This window comes from Salvia miltiorrhiza, chromosome 2, assembly GCF_028751815.1.
Source record: "Salvia miltiorrhiza cultivar Shanhuang (shh) chromosome 2, IMPLAD_Smil_shh, whole genome shotgun sequence".
In the NCBI taxonomy this organism is placed as follows: Eukaryota; Viridiplantae; Streptophyta; class Magnoliopsida; order Lamiales; family Lamiaceae; genus Salvia; species Salvia miltiorrhiza.
This window is the reverse complement of record NC_080388.1, coordinates 37,782,907-37,801,906: the sequence shown is the minus strand read 5'-3', so window position 1 is coordinate 37,801,906 and position 19,000 is coordinate 37,782,907. Positions and strand designations below refer to the sequence as shown.

The 19,000-nt window shown below is 40.8% G+C and overlaps 1 protein-coding gene and 4 long non-coding RNA genes across 7 annotated transcripts; 2 read left to right on the top strand and 3 right to left on the bottom strand.

Annotated features, from left to right (window-relative positions):
* Positions 1-34: 34 nt before the first annotated feature.
* Positions 35-1,670, bottom strand: LOC131012305 (uncharacterized). Its single transcript, XR_009097278.1, has 2 exons — positions 822-1,670; positions 35-370 (listed from the first exon to the last, which is right to left on the bottom strand). It is a non-coding gene; the product is annotated as an uncharacterized LOC131012305 (long non-coding RNA).
* Positions 218-12,209, top strand: LOC131012299 (uncharacterized). Of its 3 annotated transcripts, XM_057940235.1 has the most exons (4): positions 218-578; positions 2,912-2,974; positions 9,124-9,186; positions 9,809-12,209. In XM_057940235.1, the coding sequence occupies exon 4, from the start codon at positions 10,858-10,860 to the stop codon at positions 11,875-11,877; it is 1,020 nt and encodes a 339-aa protein (XP_057796218.1). In that variant the 5' UTR covers positions 218-578; positions 2,912-2,974; positions 9,124-9,186; positions 9,809-10,857; the 3' UTR covers positions 11,878-12,209. The 3 variants fall into 3 exon arrangements, 2 of the variants coding, with proteins under 2 accessions (XP_057796218.1, XP_057796217.1); XR_009097272.1 differs by lacking the exons at positions 9,124-9,186; positions 9,809-12,209 and adding an exon at positions 3,597-3,828; XM_057940234.1 differs by lacking the exons at positions 218-578; positions 2,912-2,974 and adding an exon at positions 6,432-6,792.
* LOC131012303 (uncharacterized) lies at positions 6,249-7,884 on the bottom strand. The gene is made up of 2 exons (XR_009097276.1): positions 7,036-7,884; positions 6,249-6,584 (listed from the first exon to the last, which is right to left on the bottom strand). It is a non-coding gene; the product is annotated as an uncharacterized LOC131012303 (long non-coding RNA).
* Positions 12,210-12,474: 265 nt separating the features above from the next.
* LOC131012304 (uncharacterized) lies at positions 12,475-14,097 on the bottom strand. The gene is made up of 2 exons (XR_009097277.1): positions 13,249-14,097; positions 12,475-12,797 (listed from the first exon to the last, which is right to left on the bottom strand). It is a non-coding gene; the product is annotated as an uncharacterized LOC131012304 (long non-coding RNA).
* Positions 12,645-16,251, top strand: LOC131012302 (uncharacterized). Its single transcript, XR_009097275.1, has 3 exons — positions 12,645-13,005; positions 15,335-15,397; positions 16,020-16,251. It is a non-coding gene; the product is annotated as an uncharacterized LOC131012302 (long non-coding RNA).
* The last annotated feature ends 2,749 nt before the right edge of the window (positions 16,252-19,000 follow it).

The window sequence follows — 19,000 nt, the reverse complement described above, 5'->3', positions numbered from 1 at the left end:
AGTTAGCAGGCAAGGAAAAAGATATCAAGCAAGATACAGAAATGCGATGATTGAAAATCGAAGCCAGTATTTATTTACAGTTCACAGATTACAGGCTAGTTCCCAGCTTGGGGAAAATCGTTTAGTATATTACAAAAACAAAAGCTCTTCAATCAATTAGAGTTTAAATACAGTTATTATTTCAATCTTTTGCTAATGATGTACACGTCTTTACTCCCCACTTCTCCACTCCACCAATTTCCCCACCACACTCAAAGTATCAGCACCAACACCAACCCCACCTCACCAAACATCCCACTCCACCAACTCCATTATCTTTTGCTCCCCACCAAATCCTTCTCCCTTCTTACTCAATAGATCGCCAGTGGAGCTGTTTAAGAAAATCCAATTCGTATATTCCAACAGAATGTTTACAGCAAGCTCATGCCAACATCAAAACCAAGTTTCACACAGAAAAAAAAAAAAACCCCGAAATAACATCTATAATCTCCGAGATCTCCTTATTCAAACAGTATATGCCAACAAATTTTCACCAAGAAGAAGAAAACAGATCAGCCAATCAAGCACAAATAGACAAGGTAAACACTAGGCTCAGCTCATTCAATCCATTCGTTTTTCATCCAACAAGCATGATCGATTAAAGGATACTAAGCATACAATGAGTATATTCATAAAGAGACTTAGCAAACTCATATGATCTTTAGGCAGAAATCAGTTTATGCTATATTTTCTTATCACACGAGGCAAGCAAGGAAATTTCTTGATACATTAGTAAACCACGAACTTAGTTTTATCTCTTGCATAATCAATTATAGAAATACCATAATTCAATAGAAAAAGGGAGAGAGTGAGGCTTGAGCCGGTTCTTGAGCAGAGGACAGATTTCAGCGGCATCTCCTGCTGCCTCGGCGGAAATTGCGTGACAACAGCAGCAGCGTCACGAACGAAACAACGGCGCTGAATCGCTGATCTTCCACAAACGGTGGAGATGGCGGCAGAACCATGGCGGCAGAGGCGGAAAAGAAACAAGGCTCGACTCCCCGCCTGCTTTGACATCTGAATCGGGACCGGAACGGAGGAAGAAGGCGGCGTGACGCAACTCGAACCTCATCGGGACCCCAAACAGCAACAACGATCCAAGGACAGCAGCGGATCGGCGAGCCTTTCACCTGCCGCCGGGAGGAACAGCGGCACCATTCCAAGGGCAGCAGCGGCGCGATGAGGGCGTCGGACACTCCCCTGCTCGCCGGCCTTCACAAGGCGGCGGCGGAACTTCAGCGTGAGGGAGAGAGACCGGAACCGATGGCCGCTGAACAACCGAGGAAGAGGGCCGATCAGATCTTGGCCGAGAAAGAGAGAGAGCGGCCGGAAGGAGAGGAGGCCGACGGGCTCCAGGCCGGAGCAACGCCGCTCCCAGACGGCGACCGGCCGCCCAATTTCGAAAGGGTAGAAGCAGCAGCAGCAATGATTCCTTGAGAATCAGGGCTCGATGTTGGGGGAGGAAAGAGGACGGCGCCGGGGATTTGACGCGTCGACAGATGACGACGACCGGAGCAGGCGGCTGGATGGCCGGAGAAGAAGACGTCGAGCGAGCTGGGAAGGGCCGATCGACTGGTTTTTGAATCAAGAAGAAGAGCAGATTTTGGGGAGGAAAGAGAGAGAGATCCGACTGATAGGAAAAAAGGGAGGAGGCACGACCTTGCCGGGCTTAGGCGGCGGCGACGCCGACAACCTCGTCGGAGCCGAGGTCGAGAGAGCTCGACTGGATTTTGAGTTTTTCAGTGAGAGAGAAAAGAGAGAAGCGTGCGTCTGAGAGAGAGAGAGACCGAGTGGGAGAGATAAGGAAGGATTTGGGCCATTTTATGTGGGCCGAATTTTGGGCTTCTTTTTATTTTAAGTTGGGCCGAAATTTTTAAAGATTTGGGTTTTTTTTTTTTTTTTTATGTTGGGCTTGATTTTAATTTAATTGAGTTGGGCCGAAAATTTGGGCCTCCTATTTATTTTTGGGCCTTGTTGTATTTATTATAATTGGGCCTTTATTTTATTTTCTTTGGGCTTCATTATTTCTTTATTTTGGGCCGAGTCTTGGGCCGATTTTTAATAAGTGATGGGCCGATTTTTAAATGGAATTTGGCCCTCTTCATTTATTTTAATTGGGCCTTTATCTTTTAAAAGATTGGGCTGGTGTTTAAATGGTATTGGGCTTTGGCTATGGGCCGATTTTATTAAAGTCTTTGGGCCCTGATTTAAATTGAAACATTGGGCTTATGTTTTTTTTAAAGAAATGGACTACCTTATTATTTAATTGGGCTGCAGTTCAAAGAAAAATGGATACTTATTAATTAGACTATTTATTTAGTTTAATTAATTATTTTTTCTCTCAAGATGATTTACATAATAATAATATTGTATTATTATTATGTGCATATTTTAAGTAAATTACTTATTATATGCTAAGCATGACATGAAATTGCATTTTTACTTGCAATAAAAGTATTTAATTGGTTTTAATTATAAATCCAATTATTAAAGAAAGACGAGTAAGAATATTGTTGGTGTTCTTAACTCAAGAGAAATGTTTTCAATTATTTATTAAATTTTGAAAAGCCGATAATTTTTACGAGGTCACACCTCGTTTAAAGCTGAGTTAGTCATTTTTCAATCAAGTACAAATACGAGGTTTATTTCACGACTAGAATATTCCGATGAGGAAGGAAGAATCACAGTTTTATTCGACCGCGCTAGACGAGAATTAGCTAAATCTATTAACGAGGATTAATAGTAGAATTCCCGATTATCGCTCAGAAGATTAGTTCATGCATACCAGATTCATGCATAGTTAAATTACGCTTTCTCATTAATTAAGAATTTTCCTCGAGGCAATGTCTTATTTTATATTCTCGTGATTAAGGTCAAGCGCGAGAGTAAGAACTACACAAGGAGTTAGAGTACCTTAGCAAAACTTTGCTATCAGGTGGGCAATTTCTTACGCGTAAATAAAATGCTATGCATGTGTTATGCTTTAAAATGCAAATTGGATCTTCAAGTGTGGTATGCTTTATTATGCTTTACGCTAAATGATTTACGCTTGATTACGCTTGAATGCTTTACGCTGATAAGTTTATGCTTATGTTTGATGCTTGCGTCTGTTGGGGGAGGCCTCCCTCAACAGTACGATGCCGTGTCCGCTGAGGAGGGCCTTCCTCACGGCGCGACGCCCGTGTCCGCTGAGAGAGGCCTCTCTCGCGGCGCGATGCCAGTATGCCAGTATGCCAGTGTTACAGCGTCTATTGGGGGAGGCCTCCCTCAATAGTACGATGCCGTGACCGCTGAGGGAGGCTCCCCCTCACGGCGCGATGCCCGTGTTCGTTGGGGAAGGCCTTCTCCACGACACGATGTTTGTTAATGAAGATTGATGATGAAGAATGCCCTTATGCTATTTATGAATTTGGAAATGTTTAATGAGCAAAGGATATGAAAGAAACTCATGCCTCTTATGCGATATTGTGAAATTGTTAATGATGTTATGTTATATGCTTGGCAACTGCCCACTAAGTACTCTTGTACTTAGCCCTTCGATGTTTATGTTTGTGCAGGTTGAGCTGTGATGGGCGATGAAGTGTTGTTGCTGAGTGGAGTTTTTGTCGAACTTAAAGTAGGCTCAGAAAGGATACATGTCTTCATACATGTATCTCAGTTATGCATTCCGCTATAAACACTGATTATTTCAGTTACATCTTCCGTTGCAAACTCTGATAATGTTTTAGCCAAGCCCCTAACGATGCCTTTTTCCTTTTAAGGAATATAACGCGTATACAAGTTCTTTGAGTACCCTTTTTATACGACCTATGCCTTTTTCCTTTTTAAGGAATATTTCACGCGTATTCAAGTCCTTTGAGTATTCTTTTATACGCCCCTTTCTCAACCCGCTTCTTAATTTCCCTTCCCCAGTCATGGTTTTCCCGGATTAATTATCCTTAATTAAGGCCGGTCGTGACAGAGTGGTATCAGAGCAGTTCGTTTGCTCTGAGCCTAAGAGTTCATTTAAGCCAAACTTAGAATGGATCACTAAAGTGTCTAGAGTTCAATCGACAAAGCTCAGCACTTCATCGCATCACACTCAACGAAGCAGAATGGTAAGCTCTTCCAAGTTTTGAGTTAATGTTTACAAAAAGTGAGAATTATCGTAATAGCAAAGTGAGTAACTGTTAATAGCTATGTTATGTTGTTATTGAATGAAATGATTTACGCAAGCGCGATTAAGTATGCCTATGGAATGAATCTCTATGAACATAGAGCTATTAAGATATGAGATCACCACTACTACAGAACATAGAAGAAAACATAGAAGAAATTAGATTGTATCTTTTGGTGGCTATAGTGAAGGCAGCAAGATAAGTGATACGTATAGAATAATTCTTAAGCTCATGATTTTATAGCCGCTATAAATCTCCATGACTTATGCTTAAGTATCCAATTTAGATAATGAGATATTATATGCTTAAGAATTGATATGACTCATGGATATGAGATGCTAAGAACCCTTAGAGCTTACTACATCAATATTGTCATTGGAGTTATGACTTGTTTACAAGTTAGAATAAGTTAACCTGTACAAGAATTCTTTAGAGGCTTGTATTAGATTATGCTAGAGTGTACTAATTGGCACATCTTTGCTACCAGAATGCCGCCTAAGAGAGGACGCCCTGCGAGAAACAATAACAATCGCAGAAACCGTAACGCTGTACCCGAAGAACCACAAGATGCTCGAGGACATAACCCATCCCCTCCGCCCCCAACTAGGAGAGTCGAAGAACTCTTTTTAAGGCAAAATCCACCTACGTTTGACGGAACGAGTGAACCGGCTGAAGCTGAGATTTGGGTGCGTGCAATGGAACGCATTTTCAACTTCCTACGTTGTACTGATGAGGAGCGCCTATCTTGCGTCTCATTCCAGCTAACAGGATCAGCGGATTTCTGGTGGGAAGCACGTCGAAAATTCTGACACCTGAACAATGGGCAAGTTATACTTGGGAAGATTTTAAGACAGGATTATATGATAAATATATTCCGAAAAGCTATAGGAAGAAGAAAGAAGCTGAGTTCTACGAGTTAAAGCAAGGAAAGAAATCTGTGGTTGAATACGACAAGGAATTCTGCAACCTGTCTAGGTTTGCTCCGCAACAAGTGGACACAGATGAGAAGATGGCAGAGAAATTTTGTGCCGGTCTGCGACACGAGATCAGGATGGCTCTAGCAAGTCACGGAGGACTCTCATACACGGAGTCTCTGAACAGGGCACTTGACATTGAAGCTGCAATGCCGTCGGACAAGTCAGCCCCATTGTTGATCTCGACGCAAAAAGACTTACCAATAGCCTCACATACTCTCAAAGGGAAGCGCAAGTGGGACAACAACGAAAACAATATCAATCAGACTAGTAAGAAAGTGTGGCAAGAAAAGGAACGGGCCGAACAGTTTATTCAACCAAGGCACGAGGCACAGACTAACCTCGAGCCAACTGGGGATAGCCAAGGTCAGAGAGGAATTTCACCTTGCCCAAATTGTGGTAAGATGCATAGGGGTATCTGTCGGGCTGGAACTAACGGTTGTTACAATTGTGGCCAAAAAGGTCACTACTCCACGCAATGCCCCCACAAATAACGAGGTTCAGCAATTGAGAACACCCACACCCCCTTGCCAGCAATACGCGGACACTTGCGTAATCAGCCTCAATCACATCAGTGAAAATCTTATGGAGACATCGCAGACAAGAGAAGTTACGCGGGAACTTGAAGACAAGATGAAGGAAAAATATCCCGAACTGTTTTAGCAGAGATATGCAAATTTCGGGACGAAATTTTTGTTAAGAGGGGTAGTATGTAGTAGCCCGCTCTTTTAATTATGATTAAAACTAGTAAATGCAAAAATTTTTATAAATGAATCCAGTTTATGGTCCTGATTTTTTTTTTATCAGAAACGAAGTTATTATTTTAGCTTTATACTTTATAACGTATGAGAAAAACGCGACGAGGATTATTCAGTCATTCAAAAATTTATTACCCAGTTTAATAACTGACTTAGCAAAGTCAAGTTATTAATTTATATGCGATAGAAATATTATTTCTATTATCTACTAGAAGTTGATGAATTATTCCGACTGCAACGCAGATTAAATCTACGGATTTAATTTAAGTTATATTACAGTTTATTAAGTTAGCAGGCAAGGAAAAAGATATCAAGCAAGATACAGAAATGCGATGATTGAAAATCGAAGCCAGTATTTATTTACAGTTCACAGATTACAGGCTAGTTCCCAGCTTGGGGAAAATCGTTTAGTATATTACAAAAACAAAAGCTCTTCAATCAATTAGAGTTTAAATACAGTTATTATTTCAATCTTTTGCTAATGATGTACACGTCTTTACTCCCCACTTCTCCACTCCACCAATTTCCCCACCACACTCAAAGTATCAGCACCAACACCAACCCCACCTCACCAAACATCCCACTCCACCAACTCCATTATCTTTTGCTCCCCACCAAATCCTTCTCCCTTCTTACTCAATAGATCGCCAGTGGAGCTGTTTAAGAAAATCCAATTCGTATATTCCAACAGAATGTTTACAGCAAGCTCATGCCAACATCAAAACCAAGTTTCACACAGAAAAAAAAAAAAACCCCGAAATAACATCTATAATCTCCGAGATCTCCTTATTCAAACAGTATATGCCAACAAATTTTCACCAAGAAGAAGAAAACAGATCAGCCAATCAAGCACAAATAGACAAGGTAAACACTAGGCTCAGCTCATTCAATCCATTCGTTTTTCATCCAACAAGCATGATCGATTAAAGGATACTAAGCATACAATGAGTATATTCATAAAGAGACTTAGCAAACTCATATGATCTTTAGGCAGAAATCAGTTTATGCTATATTTTCTTATCACACGAGGCAAGCAAGGAAATTTCTTGATACATTAGTAAACCACGAACTTAGTTTTATCTCTTGCATAATCAATTATAGAAATACCATAATTCAATAGAAAAAGGGAGAGAGTGAGGCTTGAGCCGGTTCTTGAGCAGAGGACAGATTTCAGCGGCATCTCCTGCTGCCTCGGCGGAAATTGCGTGACAACAGCAGCAGCGTCACGAACGAAACAACGGCGCTGAATCGCTGATCTTCCACAAACGGTGGAGATGGCGGCAGAACCATGGCGGCAGAGGCGGAAAAGAAACAAGGCTCGACTCCCCGCCTGCTTTGACATCTGAATCGGGACCGGAACGGAGGAAGAAGGCGGCGTGACGCAACTCGAACCTCATCGGGACCCCAAACAGCAACAACGATCCAAGGACAGCAGCGGATCGGCGAGCCTTTCACCTGCCGCCGGGAGGAACAGCGGCACCATTCCAAGGGCAGCAGCGGCGCGATGAGGGCGTCGGACACTCCCCTGCTCGCCGGCCTTCACAAGGCGGCGGCGGAACTTCAGCGTGAGGGAGAGAGACCGGAACCGATGGCCGCTGAACAACCGAGGAAGAGGGCCGATCAGATCTTGGCCGAGAAAGAGAGAGAGCGGCCGGAAGGAGAGGAGGCCGACGGGCTCCAGGCCGGAGCAACGCCGCTCCCAGACGGCGACCGGCCGCCCAATTTCGAAAGGGTAGAAGCAGCAGCAGCAATGATTCCTTGAGAATCAGGGCTCGATGTTGGGGGAGGAAAGAGGACGGCGCCGGGGATTTGACGCGTCGACAGATGACGACGACCGGAGCAGGCGGCTGGATGGCCGGAGAAGAAGACGTCGAGCGAGCTGGGAAGGGCCGATCGACTGGTTTTTGAATCAAGAAGAAGAGCAGATTTTGGGGAGGAAAGAGAGAGAGATCCGACTGATAGGAAAAAAGGGAGGAGGCACGACCTTGCCGGGCTTAGGCGGCGGCGACGCCGACAACCTCGTCGGAGCCGAGGTCGAGAGAGCTCGACTGGATTTTGAGTTTTTCAGTGAGAGAGAAAAGAGAGAAGCGTGCGTCTGAGAGAGAGAGAGACCGAGTGGGAGAGATAAGGAAGGATTTGGGCCATTTTATGTGGGCCGAATTTTGGGCTTCTTTTTATTTTAAGTTGGGCCGAAATTTTTAAAGATTTGGGTTTTTTTTTTTTTTTATGTTGGGCTTGATTTTAATTTAATTGAGTTGGGCCGAAAATTTGGGCCTCCTATTTATTTTTGGGCCTTGTTGTATTTATTATAATTGGGCCTTTATTTTATTTTCTTTGGGCTTCATTATTTCTTTATTTTGGGCCGAGTCTTGGGCCGATTTTTAATAAGTGATGGGCCGATTTTTAAATGGAATTTGGCCCTCTTCATTTATTTTAATTGGGCCTTTATCTTTTAAAAGATTGGGCTGGTGTTTAAATGGTATTGGGCTTTGGCTATGGGCCGATTTTATTAAAGTCTTTGGGCCCTGATTTAAATTGAAACATTGGGCTTATGTTTTTTTTAAAGAAATGGACTACCTTATTATTTAATTGGGCTGCAGTTCAAAGAAAAATGGATACTTATTAATTAGACTATTTATTTAGTTTAATTAATTATTTTTTCTCTCAAGATGATTTACATAATAATAATATTGTATTATTATTATGTGCATATTTTAAGTAAATTACTTATTATATGCTAAGCATGACATGAAATTGCATTTTTACTTGCAATAAAAGTATTTAATTGGTTTTAATTATAAATCCAATTATTAAAGAAAGACGAGTAAGAATATTGTTGGTGTTCTTAACTCAAGAGAAATGTTTTCAATTATTTATTAAATTTTGAAAAGCCGATAATTTTTACGAGGTCACACCTCGTTTAAAGCTGAGTTAGTCATTTTTCAATCAAGTACAAATACGAGGTTTATTTCACGACTAGAATATTCCGATGAGGAAGGAAGAATCACAGTTTTATTCGACCGCGCTAGACGAGAATTAGCTAAATCTATTAACGAGGATTAATAGTAGAATTCCCGATTATCGCTCAGAAGATTAGTTCATGCATACCAGATTCATGCATAGTTAAATTACGCTTTCTCATTAATTAAGAATTTTCCTCGAGGCAATGTCTTATTTTATATTCTCGTGATTAAGGTCAAGCGCGAGAGTAAGAACTACACAAGGAGTTAGAGTACCTTAGCAAAACTTTGCTATCAGGTGGGCAATTTCTTACGCGTAAATAAAATGCTATGCATGTGTTATGCTTTAAAATGCAAATTGGATCTTCAAGTGTGGTATGCTTTATTATGCTTTACGCTAAATGATTTACGCTTGATTACGCTTGAATGCTTTACGCTGATAAGTTTATGCTTATGTTTGATGCTTGCGTCTGTTGGGGGAGGCCTCCCTCAACAGTACGATGCCGTGTCCGCTGAGGAGGGCCTTCCTCACGGCGCGACGCCCGTGTCCGCTGAGAGAGGCCTCTCTCGCGGCGCGATGCCAGTATGCCAGTATGCCAGTGTTACAGCGTCTATTGGGGGAGGCCTCCCTCAATAGTACGATGCCGTGACCGCTGAGGGAGGCTCCCCCTCACGGCGCGATGCCCGTGTTCGTTGGGGAAGGCCTTCTCCACGACACGATGTTTGTTAATGAAGATTGATGATGAAGAATGCCCTTATGCTATTTATGAATTTGGAAATGTTTAATGAGCAAAGGATATGAAAGAAACTCATGCCTCTTATGCGATATTGTGAAATTGTTAATGATGTTATGTTATATGCTTGGCAACTGCCCACTAAGTACTCTTGTACTTAGCCCTTCGATGTTTATGTTTGTGCAGGTTGAGCTGTGATGGGCGATGAAGTGTTGTTGCTGAGTGGAGTTTTTGTCGAACTTAAAGTAGGCTCAGAAAGGATACATGTCTTCATACATGTATCTCAGTTATGCATTCCGCTATAAACACTGATTATTTCAGTTACATCTTCCGTTGCAAACTCTGATAATGTTTTAGCCAAGCCCCTAACGATGCCTTTTTCCTTTTAAGGAATATAACGCGTATACAAGTTCTTTGAGTACCCTTTTTATACGACCTATGCCTTTTTCCTTTTTAAGGAATATTTCACGCGTATTCAAGTCCTTTGAGTATTCTTTTATACGCCCCTTTCTCAACCCGCTTCTTAATTTCCCTTCCCCAGTCATGGTTTTCCCGGATTAATTATCCTTAATTAAGGCCGGTCGTGACAGAGTGGTATCAGAGCAGTTCGTTTGCTCTGAGCCTAAGAGTTCATTTAAGCCAAACTTAGAATGGATCACTAAAGTGTCTAGAGTTCAATCGACAAAGCTCAGCACTTCATCGCATCACACTCAACGAAGCAGAATGGTAAGCTCTTCCAAGTTTTGAGTTAATGTTTACAAAAAGTGAGAATTATCGTAATAGCAAAGTGAGTAACTGTTAATAGCTATGTTATGTTGTTATTGAATGAAATGATTTACGCAAGCGCGATTAAGTATGCCTATGGAATGAATCTCTATGAACATAGAGCTATTAAGATATGAGATCACCACTACTACAGAACATAGAAGAAAACATAGAAGAAATTAGATTGTATCTTTTGGTGGCTATAGTGAAGGCAGCAAGATAAGTGATACGTATAGAATAATTCTTAAGCTCATGATTTTATAGCCGCTATAAATCTCCATGACTTATGCTTAAGTATCCAATTTAGATAATGAGATATTATATGCTTAAGAATTGATATGACTCATGGATATGAGATGCTAAGAACCCTTAGAGCTTACTACATCAATATTGTCATTGGAGTTATGACTTGTTTACAAGTTAGAATAAGTTAACCTGTACAAGAATTCTTTAGAGGCTTGTATTAGATTATGCTAGAGTGTACTAATTGGCACATCTTTGCTACCAGAATGCCGCCTAAGAGAGGACGCCCTGCGAGAAACAATAACAATCGCAGAAACCGTAACGCTGTACCCGAAGAACCACAAGATGCTCGAGGACATAACCCATCCCCTCCGCCCCCAACTAGGAGAGTCGAAGAACTCTTTTTAAGGCAAAATCCACCTACGTTTGACGGAACGAGTGAACCGGCTGAAGCTGAGATTTGGGTGCGTGCAATGGAACGCATTTTCAACTTCCTACGTTGTACTGATGAGGAGCGCCTATCTTGCGTCTCATTCCAGCTAACAGGATCAGCGGATTTCTGGTGGGAAGCACGTCGAAAAATTCTGACACCTGAACAATGGGCAAGTTATACTTGGGAAGATTTTAAGACAGGATTATATGATAAATATATTCCGAAAAGCTATAGGAAGAAGAAAGAAGCTGAGTTCTACGAGTTAAAGCAAGGAAAGAAATCTGTGGTTGAATACGACAAGGAATTCTGCAACCTGTCTAGGTTTGCTCCGCAACAAGTGGACACAGATGAGAAGATGGCAGAGAAATTTTGTGCCGGTCTGCGACACGAGATCAGGATGGCTCTAGCAAGTCACGGAGGACTCTCATACACGGAGTCTCTGAACAGGGCACTTGACATTGAAGCTGCAATGCCGTCGGACAAGTCAGCCCCATTGTTGATCTCGACGCAAAAAGACTTACCAATAGCCTCACATACTCTCAAAGGGAAGCGCAAGTGGGACAACAACGAAAACAATATCAATCAGACTAGTAAGAAAGTGTGGCAAGAAAAGGAACGGGCCGAACAGTTTATTCAACCAAGGCACGAGGCACAGACTAACCTCGAGCCAACTGGGGATAGCCAAGGTCAGAGAGGAATTTCACCTTGCCCAAATTGTGGTAAGATGCATAGGGGTATCTGTCGGGCTGGAACTAACGGTTGTTACAATTGTGGCCAAAAAGGTCACTACTCCACGCAATGCCCCCACAAATAACGAGGTTCAGCAATTGAGAACACCCACACCCCCTTGCCAGCAATACGCGGACACTTGCGTAATCAGCCTCAATCACATCAGTGAAAATCTTATGGAGACATCGCAGACAAGAGAAGTTACGCGGGAACTTGAAGACAAGATGAAGGAAAAATATCCCGAACTGTTTTAGCAGAGATATGCAAATTTCGGGACGAAATTTTTGTTAAGAGGGGTAGTATGTAGTAGCCCGCTCTTTTAATTATGATTAAAACTAGTAAATGCAAAAATTTTTATAAATGAATCCAGTTTATGGTCCTGATTTTTTTTTTATCAGAAACGAAGTTATTATTTTAGCTTTATACTTTATAACGTATGAGAAAAACGCGACGAGGATTATTCAGTCATTCAAAAATTTATTACCCAGTTTAATAACTGACTTAGCAAAGTCAAGTTATTAATTTATATGCGATAGAAATATTATTTCTATTATCTACTAGAAGTTGATGAATTATTCCGACTGCAACGCAGATTAAATCTACGGATTTAATTTAAGTTATATTACAGTTTATTAAGTTAGCAGGCAAGGAAAAAGATATCAAGCAAGATACAGAAATGCGATGATTGAAAATCGAAGCCAGTATTTATTTACAGTTCACAGATTACAGGCTAGTTCCCAGCTTGGGGAAAATCGTTTAGTATATTACAAAAACAAAAGCTCTTCAATCAATTAGAGTTTAAATACAGTTATTATTTCAATCTTTTGCTAATGATGTACACGTCTTTACTCCCCACTTCTCCACTCCACCAATTTCCCCACCACACTCAAAGTATCAGCACCAACACCAACCCCACCTCACCAAACATCCCACTCCACCAACTCCATTATCTTTTGCTCCCCACCAAATCCTTCTCCCTTCTTACTCAATAGATCGCCAGTGGAGCTGTTTAAGAAAATCCAATTCGTATATTCCAACAGAATGTTTACAGCAAGCTCATGCCAACATCAAAACCAAGTTTCACACAGAAAAAAAAAAAAACCCCGAAATAACATCTATAATCTCCGAGATCTCCTTATTCAAACAGTATATGCCAACAAATTTTCACCAAGAAGAAGAAAACAGATCAGCCAATCAAGCACAAATAGACAAGGTAAACACTAGGCTCAGCTCATTCAATCCATTCGTTTTTCATCCAACAAGCATGATCGATTAAAGGATACTAAGCATACAATGAGTATATTCATAAAGAGACTTAGCAAACTCATATGATCTTTAGGCAGAAATCAGTTTATGCTATATTTTCTTATCACACGAGGCAAGCAAGGAAATTTCTTGATACATTAGTAAACCACGAACTTAGTTTTATCTCTTGCATAATCAATTATAGAAATACCATAATTCAATAGAAAAAGGGAGAGAGTGAGGCTTGAGCCGGTTCTTGAGCAGAGGACAGATTTCAGCGGCATCTCCTGCTGCCTCGGCGGAAATTGCGTGACAACAGCAGCAGCGTCACGAACGAAACAACGGCGCTGAATCGCTGATCTTCCACAAACGGTGGAGATGGCGGCAGAACCATGGCGGCAGAGGCGGAAAAGAAACAAGGCTCGACTCCCCGCCTGCTTTGACATCTGAATCGGGACCGGAACGGAGGAAGAAGGCGGCGTGACGCAACTCGAACCTCATCGGGACCCCAAACAGCAACAACGATCCAAGGACAGCAGCGGATCGGCGAGCCTTTCACCTGCCGCCGGGAGGAACAGCGGCACCATTCCAAGGGCAGCAGCGGCGCGATGAGGGCGTCGGACACTCCCCTGCTCGCCGGCCTTCACAAGGCGGCGGCGGAACTTCAGCGTGAGGGAGAGAGACCGGAACCGATGGCCGCTGAACAACCGAGGAAGAGGGCCGATCAGATCTTGGCCGAGAAAGAGAGAGAGCGGCCGGAAGGAGAGGAGGCCGACGGGCTCCAGGCCGGAGCAACGCCGCTCCCAGACGGCGACCGGCCGCCCAATTTCGAAAGGGTAGAAGCAGCAGCAGCAATGATTCCTTGAGAATCAGGGCTCGATGTTGGGGGAGGAAAGAGGACGGCGCCGGGGATTTGACGCGTCGACAGATGACGACGACCGGAGCAGGCGGCTGGATGGCCGGAGAAGAAGACGTCGAGCGAGCTGGGAAGGGCCGATCGACTGGTTTTTGAATCAAGAAGAAGAGCAGATTTTGGGGAGGAAAGAGAGAGAGATCCGACTGATAGGAAAAAAGGGAGGAGGCACGACCTTGCCGGGCTTAGGCGGCGGCGACGCCGACAACCTCGTCGGAGCCGAGGTCGAGAGAGCTCGACTGGATTTTGAGTTTTTCAGTGAGAGAGAAAAGAGAGAAGCGTGCGTCTGAGAGAGAGAGAGACCGAGTGGGAGAGATAAGGAAGGATTTGGGCCATTTTATGTGGGCCGAATTTTGGGCTTCTTTTTATTTTAAGTTGGGCCGAAATTTTTAAAGATTTGGGTTTTTTTTTTTTTATGTTGGGCTTGATTTTAATTTAATTGAGTTGGGCCGAAAATTTGGGCCTCCTATTTATTTTTGGGCCTTGTTGTATTTATTATAATTGGGCCTTTATTTTATTTTCTTTGGGCTTCATTATTTCTTTATTTTGGGCCGAGTCTTGGGCCGATTTTTAATAAGTGATGGGCCGATTTTTAAATGGAATTTGGCCCTCTTCATTTATTTTAATTGGGCCTTTATCTTTTAAAAGATTGGGCTGGTGTTTAAATGGTATTGGGCTTTGGCTATGGGCCGATTTTATTAAAGTCTTTGGGCCCTGATTTAAATTGAAACATTGGGCTTATGTTTTTTTTAAAGAAATGGACTACCTTATTATTTAATTGGGCTGCAGTTCAAAGAAAAATGGATACTTATTAATTAGACTATTTATTTAGTTTAATTAATTATTTTTTCTCTCAAGATGATTTACATAATAATAATATTGTATTATTATTATGTGCATATTTTAAGTAAATTACTTATTATATGCTAAGCATGACATGAAATTGCATTTTTACTTGCAATAAAAGTATTTAATTGGTTTTAATTATAAATCCAATTATTAAAGAAAGACGAGTAAGAATATTGTTGGTGTTCTTAACTCAAGAGAAATGTTTTCAATTATTTATTAAATTTTGAAAAGCCGATAATTTTTACGAGGTCACACCTCGTTTAAAGCTGAGTTAGTCATTTTTCAATCAAGTACAAATACGAGGTTTATTTCACGACTAGAATATTCCGATGAGGAAGGAAGAATCACAGTTTTATTCGACCGCGCTAGACGAGAATTAGCTAAATCTATTAACGAGGATTAATAGTAGAATTCCCGATTATCGCTCAGAAGATTAGTTCATGCATACCAGATTCATGCATAGTTAAATTACGCTTTCTCATTAATTAAGAATTTTCCTCGAGGCAATGTCTTATTTTATATTCTCGTGATTAAGGTCAAGCGCGAGAGTAAGAACTACACAAGGAGTTAGAGTACCTTAGCAAAACTTTGCTATCAGGTGGGCAATTTCTTACGCGTAAATAAAATGCTATGCATGTGTTATGCTTTAAAATGCAAATTGGATCTTCAAGTGTGGTATGCTTTATTATGCTTTACGCTAAATGATTTACGCTTGATTACGCTTGAATGCTTTACGCTGATAAGTTTATGCTTATGTTTGATGCTTGCGTCTGTTGGGGGAGGCCTCCCTCAACAGTACGATGCCGTGTCCGCTGAGGAGGGCCTTCCTCACGGCGCGACGCCCGTGTCCGCTGAGAGAGGCCTCTCTCGCGGCGCGATGCCAGTATGCCAGTATGCCAGTGTTACAGCGTCTATTGGGGGAGGCCTCCCTCAATAGTACGATGCCGTGACCGCTGAGGGAGGCTCCCCCTCACGGCGCGATGCCCGTGTTCGTTGGGGAAGGCCTTCTCCACGACACGATGTTTGTTAATGAAGATTGATGATGAAGAATGCCCTTATGCTATTTATGAATTTGGAAATGTTTAATGAGCAAAGGATATGAAAGAAACTCATGCCTCTTATGCGATATTGTGAAATTGTTAATGATGTTATGTTATATGCTTGGCAACTGCCCACTAAGTACTCTTGTACTTAGCCCTTCGATGTTTATGTTTGTGCAGGTTGAGCTGTGATGGGCGATGAAGTGTTGTTGCTGAGTGGAGTTTTTGTCGAACTTAAAGTAGGCTCAGAAAGGATACATGTCTTCATACATGTATCTCAGTTATGCATTCCGCTATAAACACTGATTATTTCAGTTACATCTTCCGTTGCAAACTCTGATAATGTTTTAGCCAAGCCCCTAACGATGCCTTTTTCCTTTTAAGGAATATAACGCGTATACAAGTTCTTTGAGTACCCTTTTTATACGACCTATGCCTTTTTCCTTTTTAAGGAATATTTCACGCGTATTCAAGTCCTTTGAGTATTCTTTTATACGCCCCTTTCTCAACCCGCTTCTTAATTTCCCTTCCCCAGTCATGGTTTTCCCGGATTAATTATCCTTAATTAAGGCCGGTCGTGACAGTCTGAGCAAGGAACTAAAATGAAAAGTAGGTTTTCATGTTTTCTTGAAGTAAAAGAAGAATGGAGATTATACGCATGAAAGGGAAAGTCGTAGGGAAGATAAGGATAAAGAAAGTAATGACTTCTCCCATAAGCTTTTTCTTGTTCTAATCCAAAAACTAGATATACATGCTATTTTATTAATAAAGTTTTAAGGAAAATGTTATAAAATCCACTCCATATTACTCCTTGTGCATATATCAAACCAAAATCCATAGACACAAGTGAAATAGAAAATTTTAAAATAAATAAATAAAACTTCAAAGGTTACTTTAACTCAAATTTCTTGTGAGATAAAATCCCAAATAAATTCATTCCTAAAATTAGGAAATGAATTTGCTAAAATAAAATTCTTGCTATCTCAAATATGATCTCAAATTCATGACTTAATATTAAATCATCACTATTAAAATAAAAAGCTCATAGATAAATAATTAAATAACATCCGTCACTTCGATTAGTCGAGCGATAAGTCGACTAATAATATTTCTTATTTATCACCAATCTCATCTCTGAAAATAATAAAATAATCCCTTTAACTAGGAATTATAAACTTGCTTCAAAGAATAAAATTAATAAAGGATGCAAATTAAAAGCTCAGGATATTTTAATAATATCTCATCTCATCTCTGTGATTCTACTTCTCTTTCTTCTTTTAGATAATAGAAAATAGGAAATAATATTAATAATATATACTGTAGTGAAAAAGCCGGGTGTTACATCCTTTCCCCCTTAAAGAAATTTCGTCCTCGAAATTTGACTACGTTAGAAAATAATTCTAGATACTTGTTTTTCACATCGATCTTGTGCACTCTTGGAATGCGGAACATTGAGAAAAACTTCATCCTCTACAAAAAGTTTATGTTGCTCTTGAGGTTCCTTGAGCAGTTGTCGATTTTGTCGGATAAGCGTAATCATTTATTCAACCGCATCAGGTCCTGTCACTTTTCTTTCACTTACCTCATGTCAATAGAGTGGAGATCAATATTTCTTTCCACAATAAGCTCCACATGGTGTCATATTAATTGTTGCCCAAAAATTATTATTGTAGGCAAATTCAATGAGTAGCAAAAGCTTTTTCCCAATTCATCCTTCGATCTAGTGCATAATGCGGCTTCTGAGTACGCATGATGCACCTTGAGATGGTCGTCTCCTGCCCTCTGTAGGCGGGGAATTCACTCCTACCGTGCTAGGGAAAAGACAAATCATTTTTGAAAAGAGAGTTTTGGAACCCGGATTCACCCACGATTGCCAGCGTCCCTTCTGCTAAAGCCGCCGCTTCTTCGCTCTAGTACAATAATCTATATCACATCTTCCAAGGTTTAAAGATTTCTCTCAAATTGCTCATCTATTGTTGGATGAAAGGCTATTTTAAAATATGGCCAAATTCTCAAAGTTGAAAGACCATATAAAATCGGTCCTCTGTATCAAAGATGGACTTGGTTATGCATTGTTGCAAAGTGAAAGAGTTATTGTTAATGGGTCATGAAAATTTAGACCGCAAGAACTGAATTGCTCAACATAACTTGGAGCTAGCAACAATAGTATTATGAAACGAAATGTGGAATTGATACACCTCATAAAAGTTTAAAATACTTATTCGAGCATTAAGATCTAAGTATAAGGCAAAGAATATAGCTCGAATTAATAAGGGACTATGATTGTAGAATAATTTGTCACCCACGCAAAGCGAATATAGTAGTGGATGCCTTGAGTAGAAAAACTCAAGTTAACTAAGGATTTCTCCTTACCCATGAAGAAAATTGATCAAGGAATTCGAAAGGTTGAATTTAGATGTGGTTTTACCACCACAAACCATAGAAGCTGTAATTGCAATTTCAACAGTAACTCCTGATTTGAGAATCAGAATTGTTACAATACAAAGGAAATATGAAAAGTTAGAAAAATTACGGGTAAGGATTATGATAGAAGAGATCAATACTTGCCCAAAAGCTAGGGGTACTGCTATCATGTTTGAGAAAAGTTGTGTACCCAATACTGAACGGTTGAGAGTAAAGCTCATGATACGCTATATAGTGCCCACCAAAGAAGCACTAAATTATATCAAGATCTCAAACAAAAGTTTGGTGGGAAGAAATGGAAATGAGATATATCTTCATTAGTTGAAGGAATGTTTGGCTAGCCAACAAGCAAGGGCACTACATCAAAACTCTATGAGAAGTTACAACTACTATATGTGTCAACCTTCTAAGGCGCATATCGAGATATGTCACATAATTCTCAATCATATTCAACCATGGTCTTCTTTCCTTGCTTTAAATTGTTAAATTACGTCTCCTTTTTGCTGACGACGACTTATGAAAACATATTCTTCATAAAAATTTCTGTGAACTGGCCCCAAATAAGATTCTCTAATCGCTCGAGGGTATATATCTTCTGCTTCGTCTCCCACTAATAAGTCGATCCTTGTAGTTGAAATAACATACAAGAAGGCGCTCTTGATCATTGTATCTAAGCAAGCGAAACTCGCAAAACTCTACTGCTTCTTTGAAACTCTACCGCTTAACTCGCAATAAAG

Bases quoted from the DNA above. Each gene is read 5' to 3' on its own strand.
- LOC131012299 (XM_057940235.1), top strand. From the start codon at position 10,858: ATGCTAGAGTGTACTAATTGGCACATCTTTGCTACCAGAATGCCGCCT.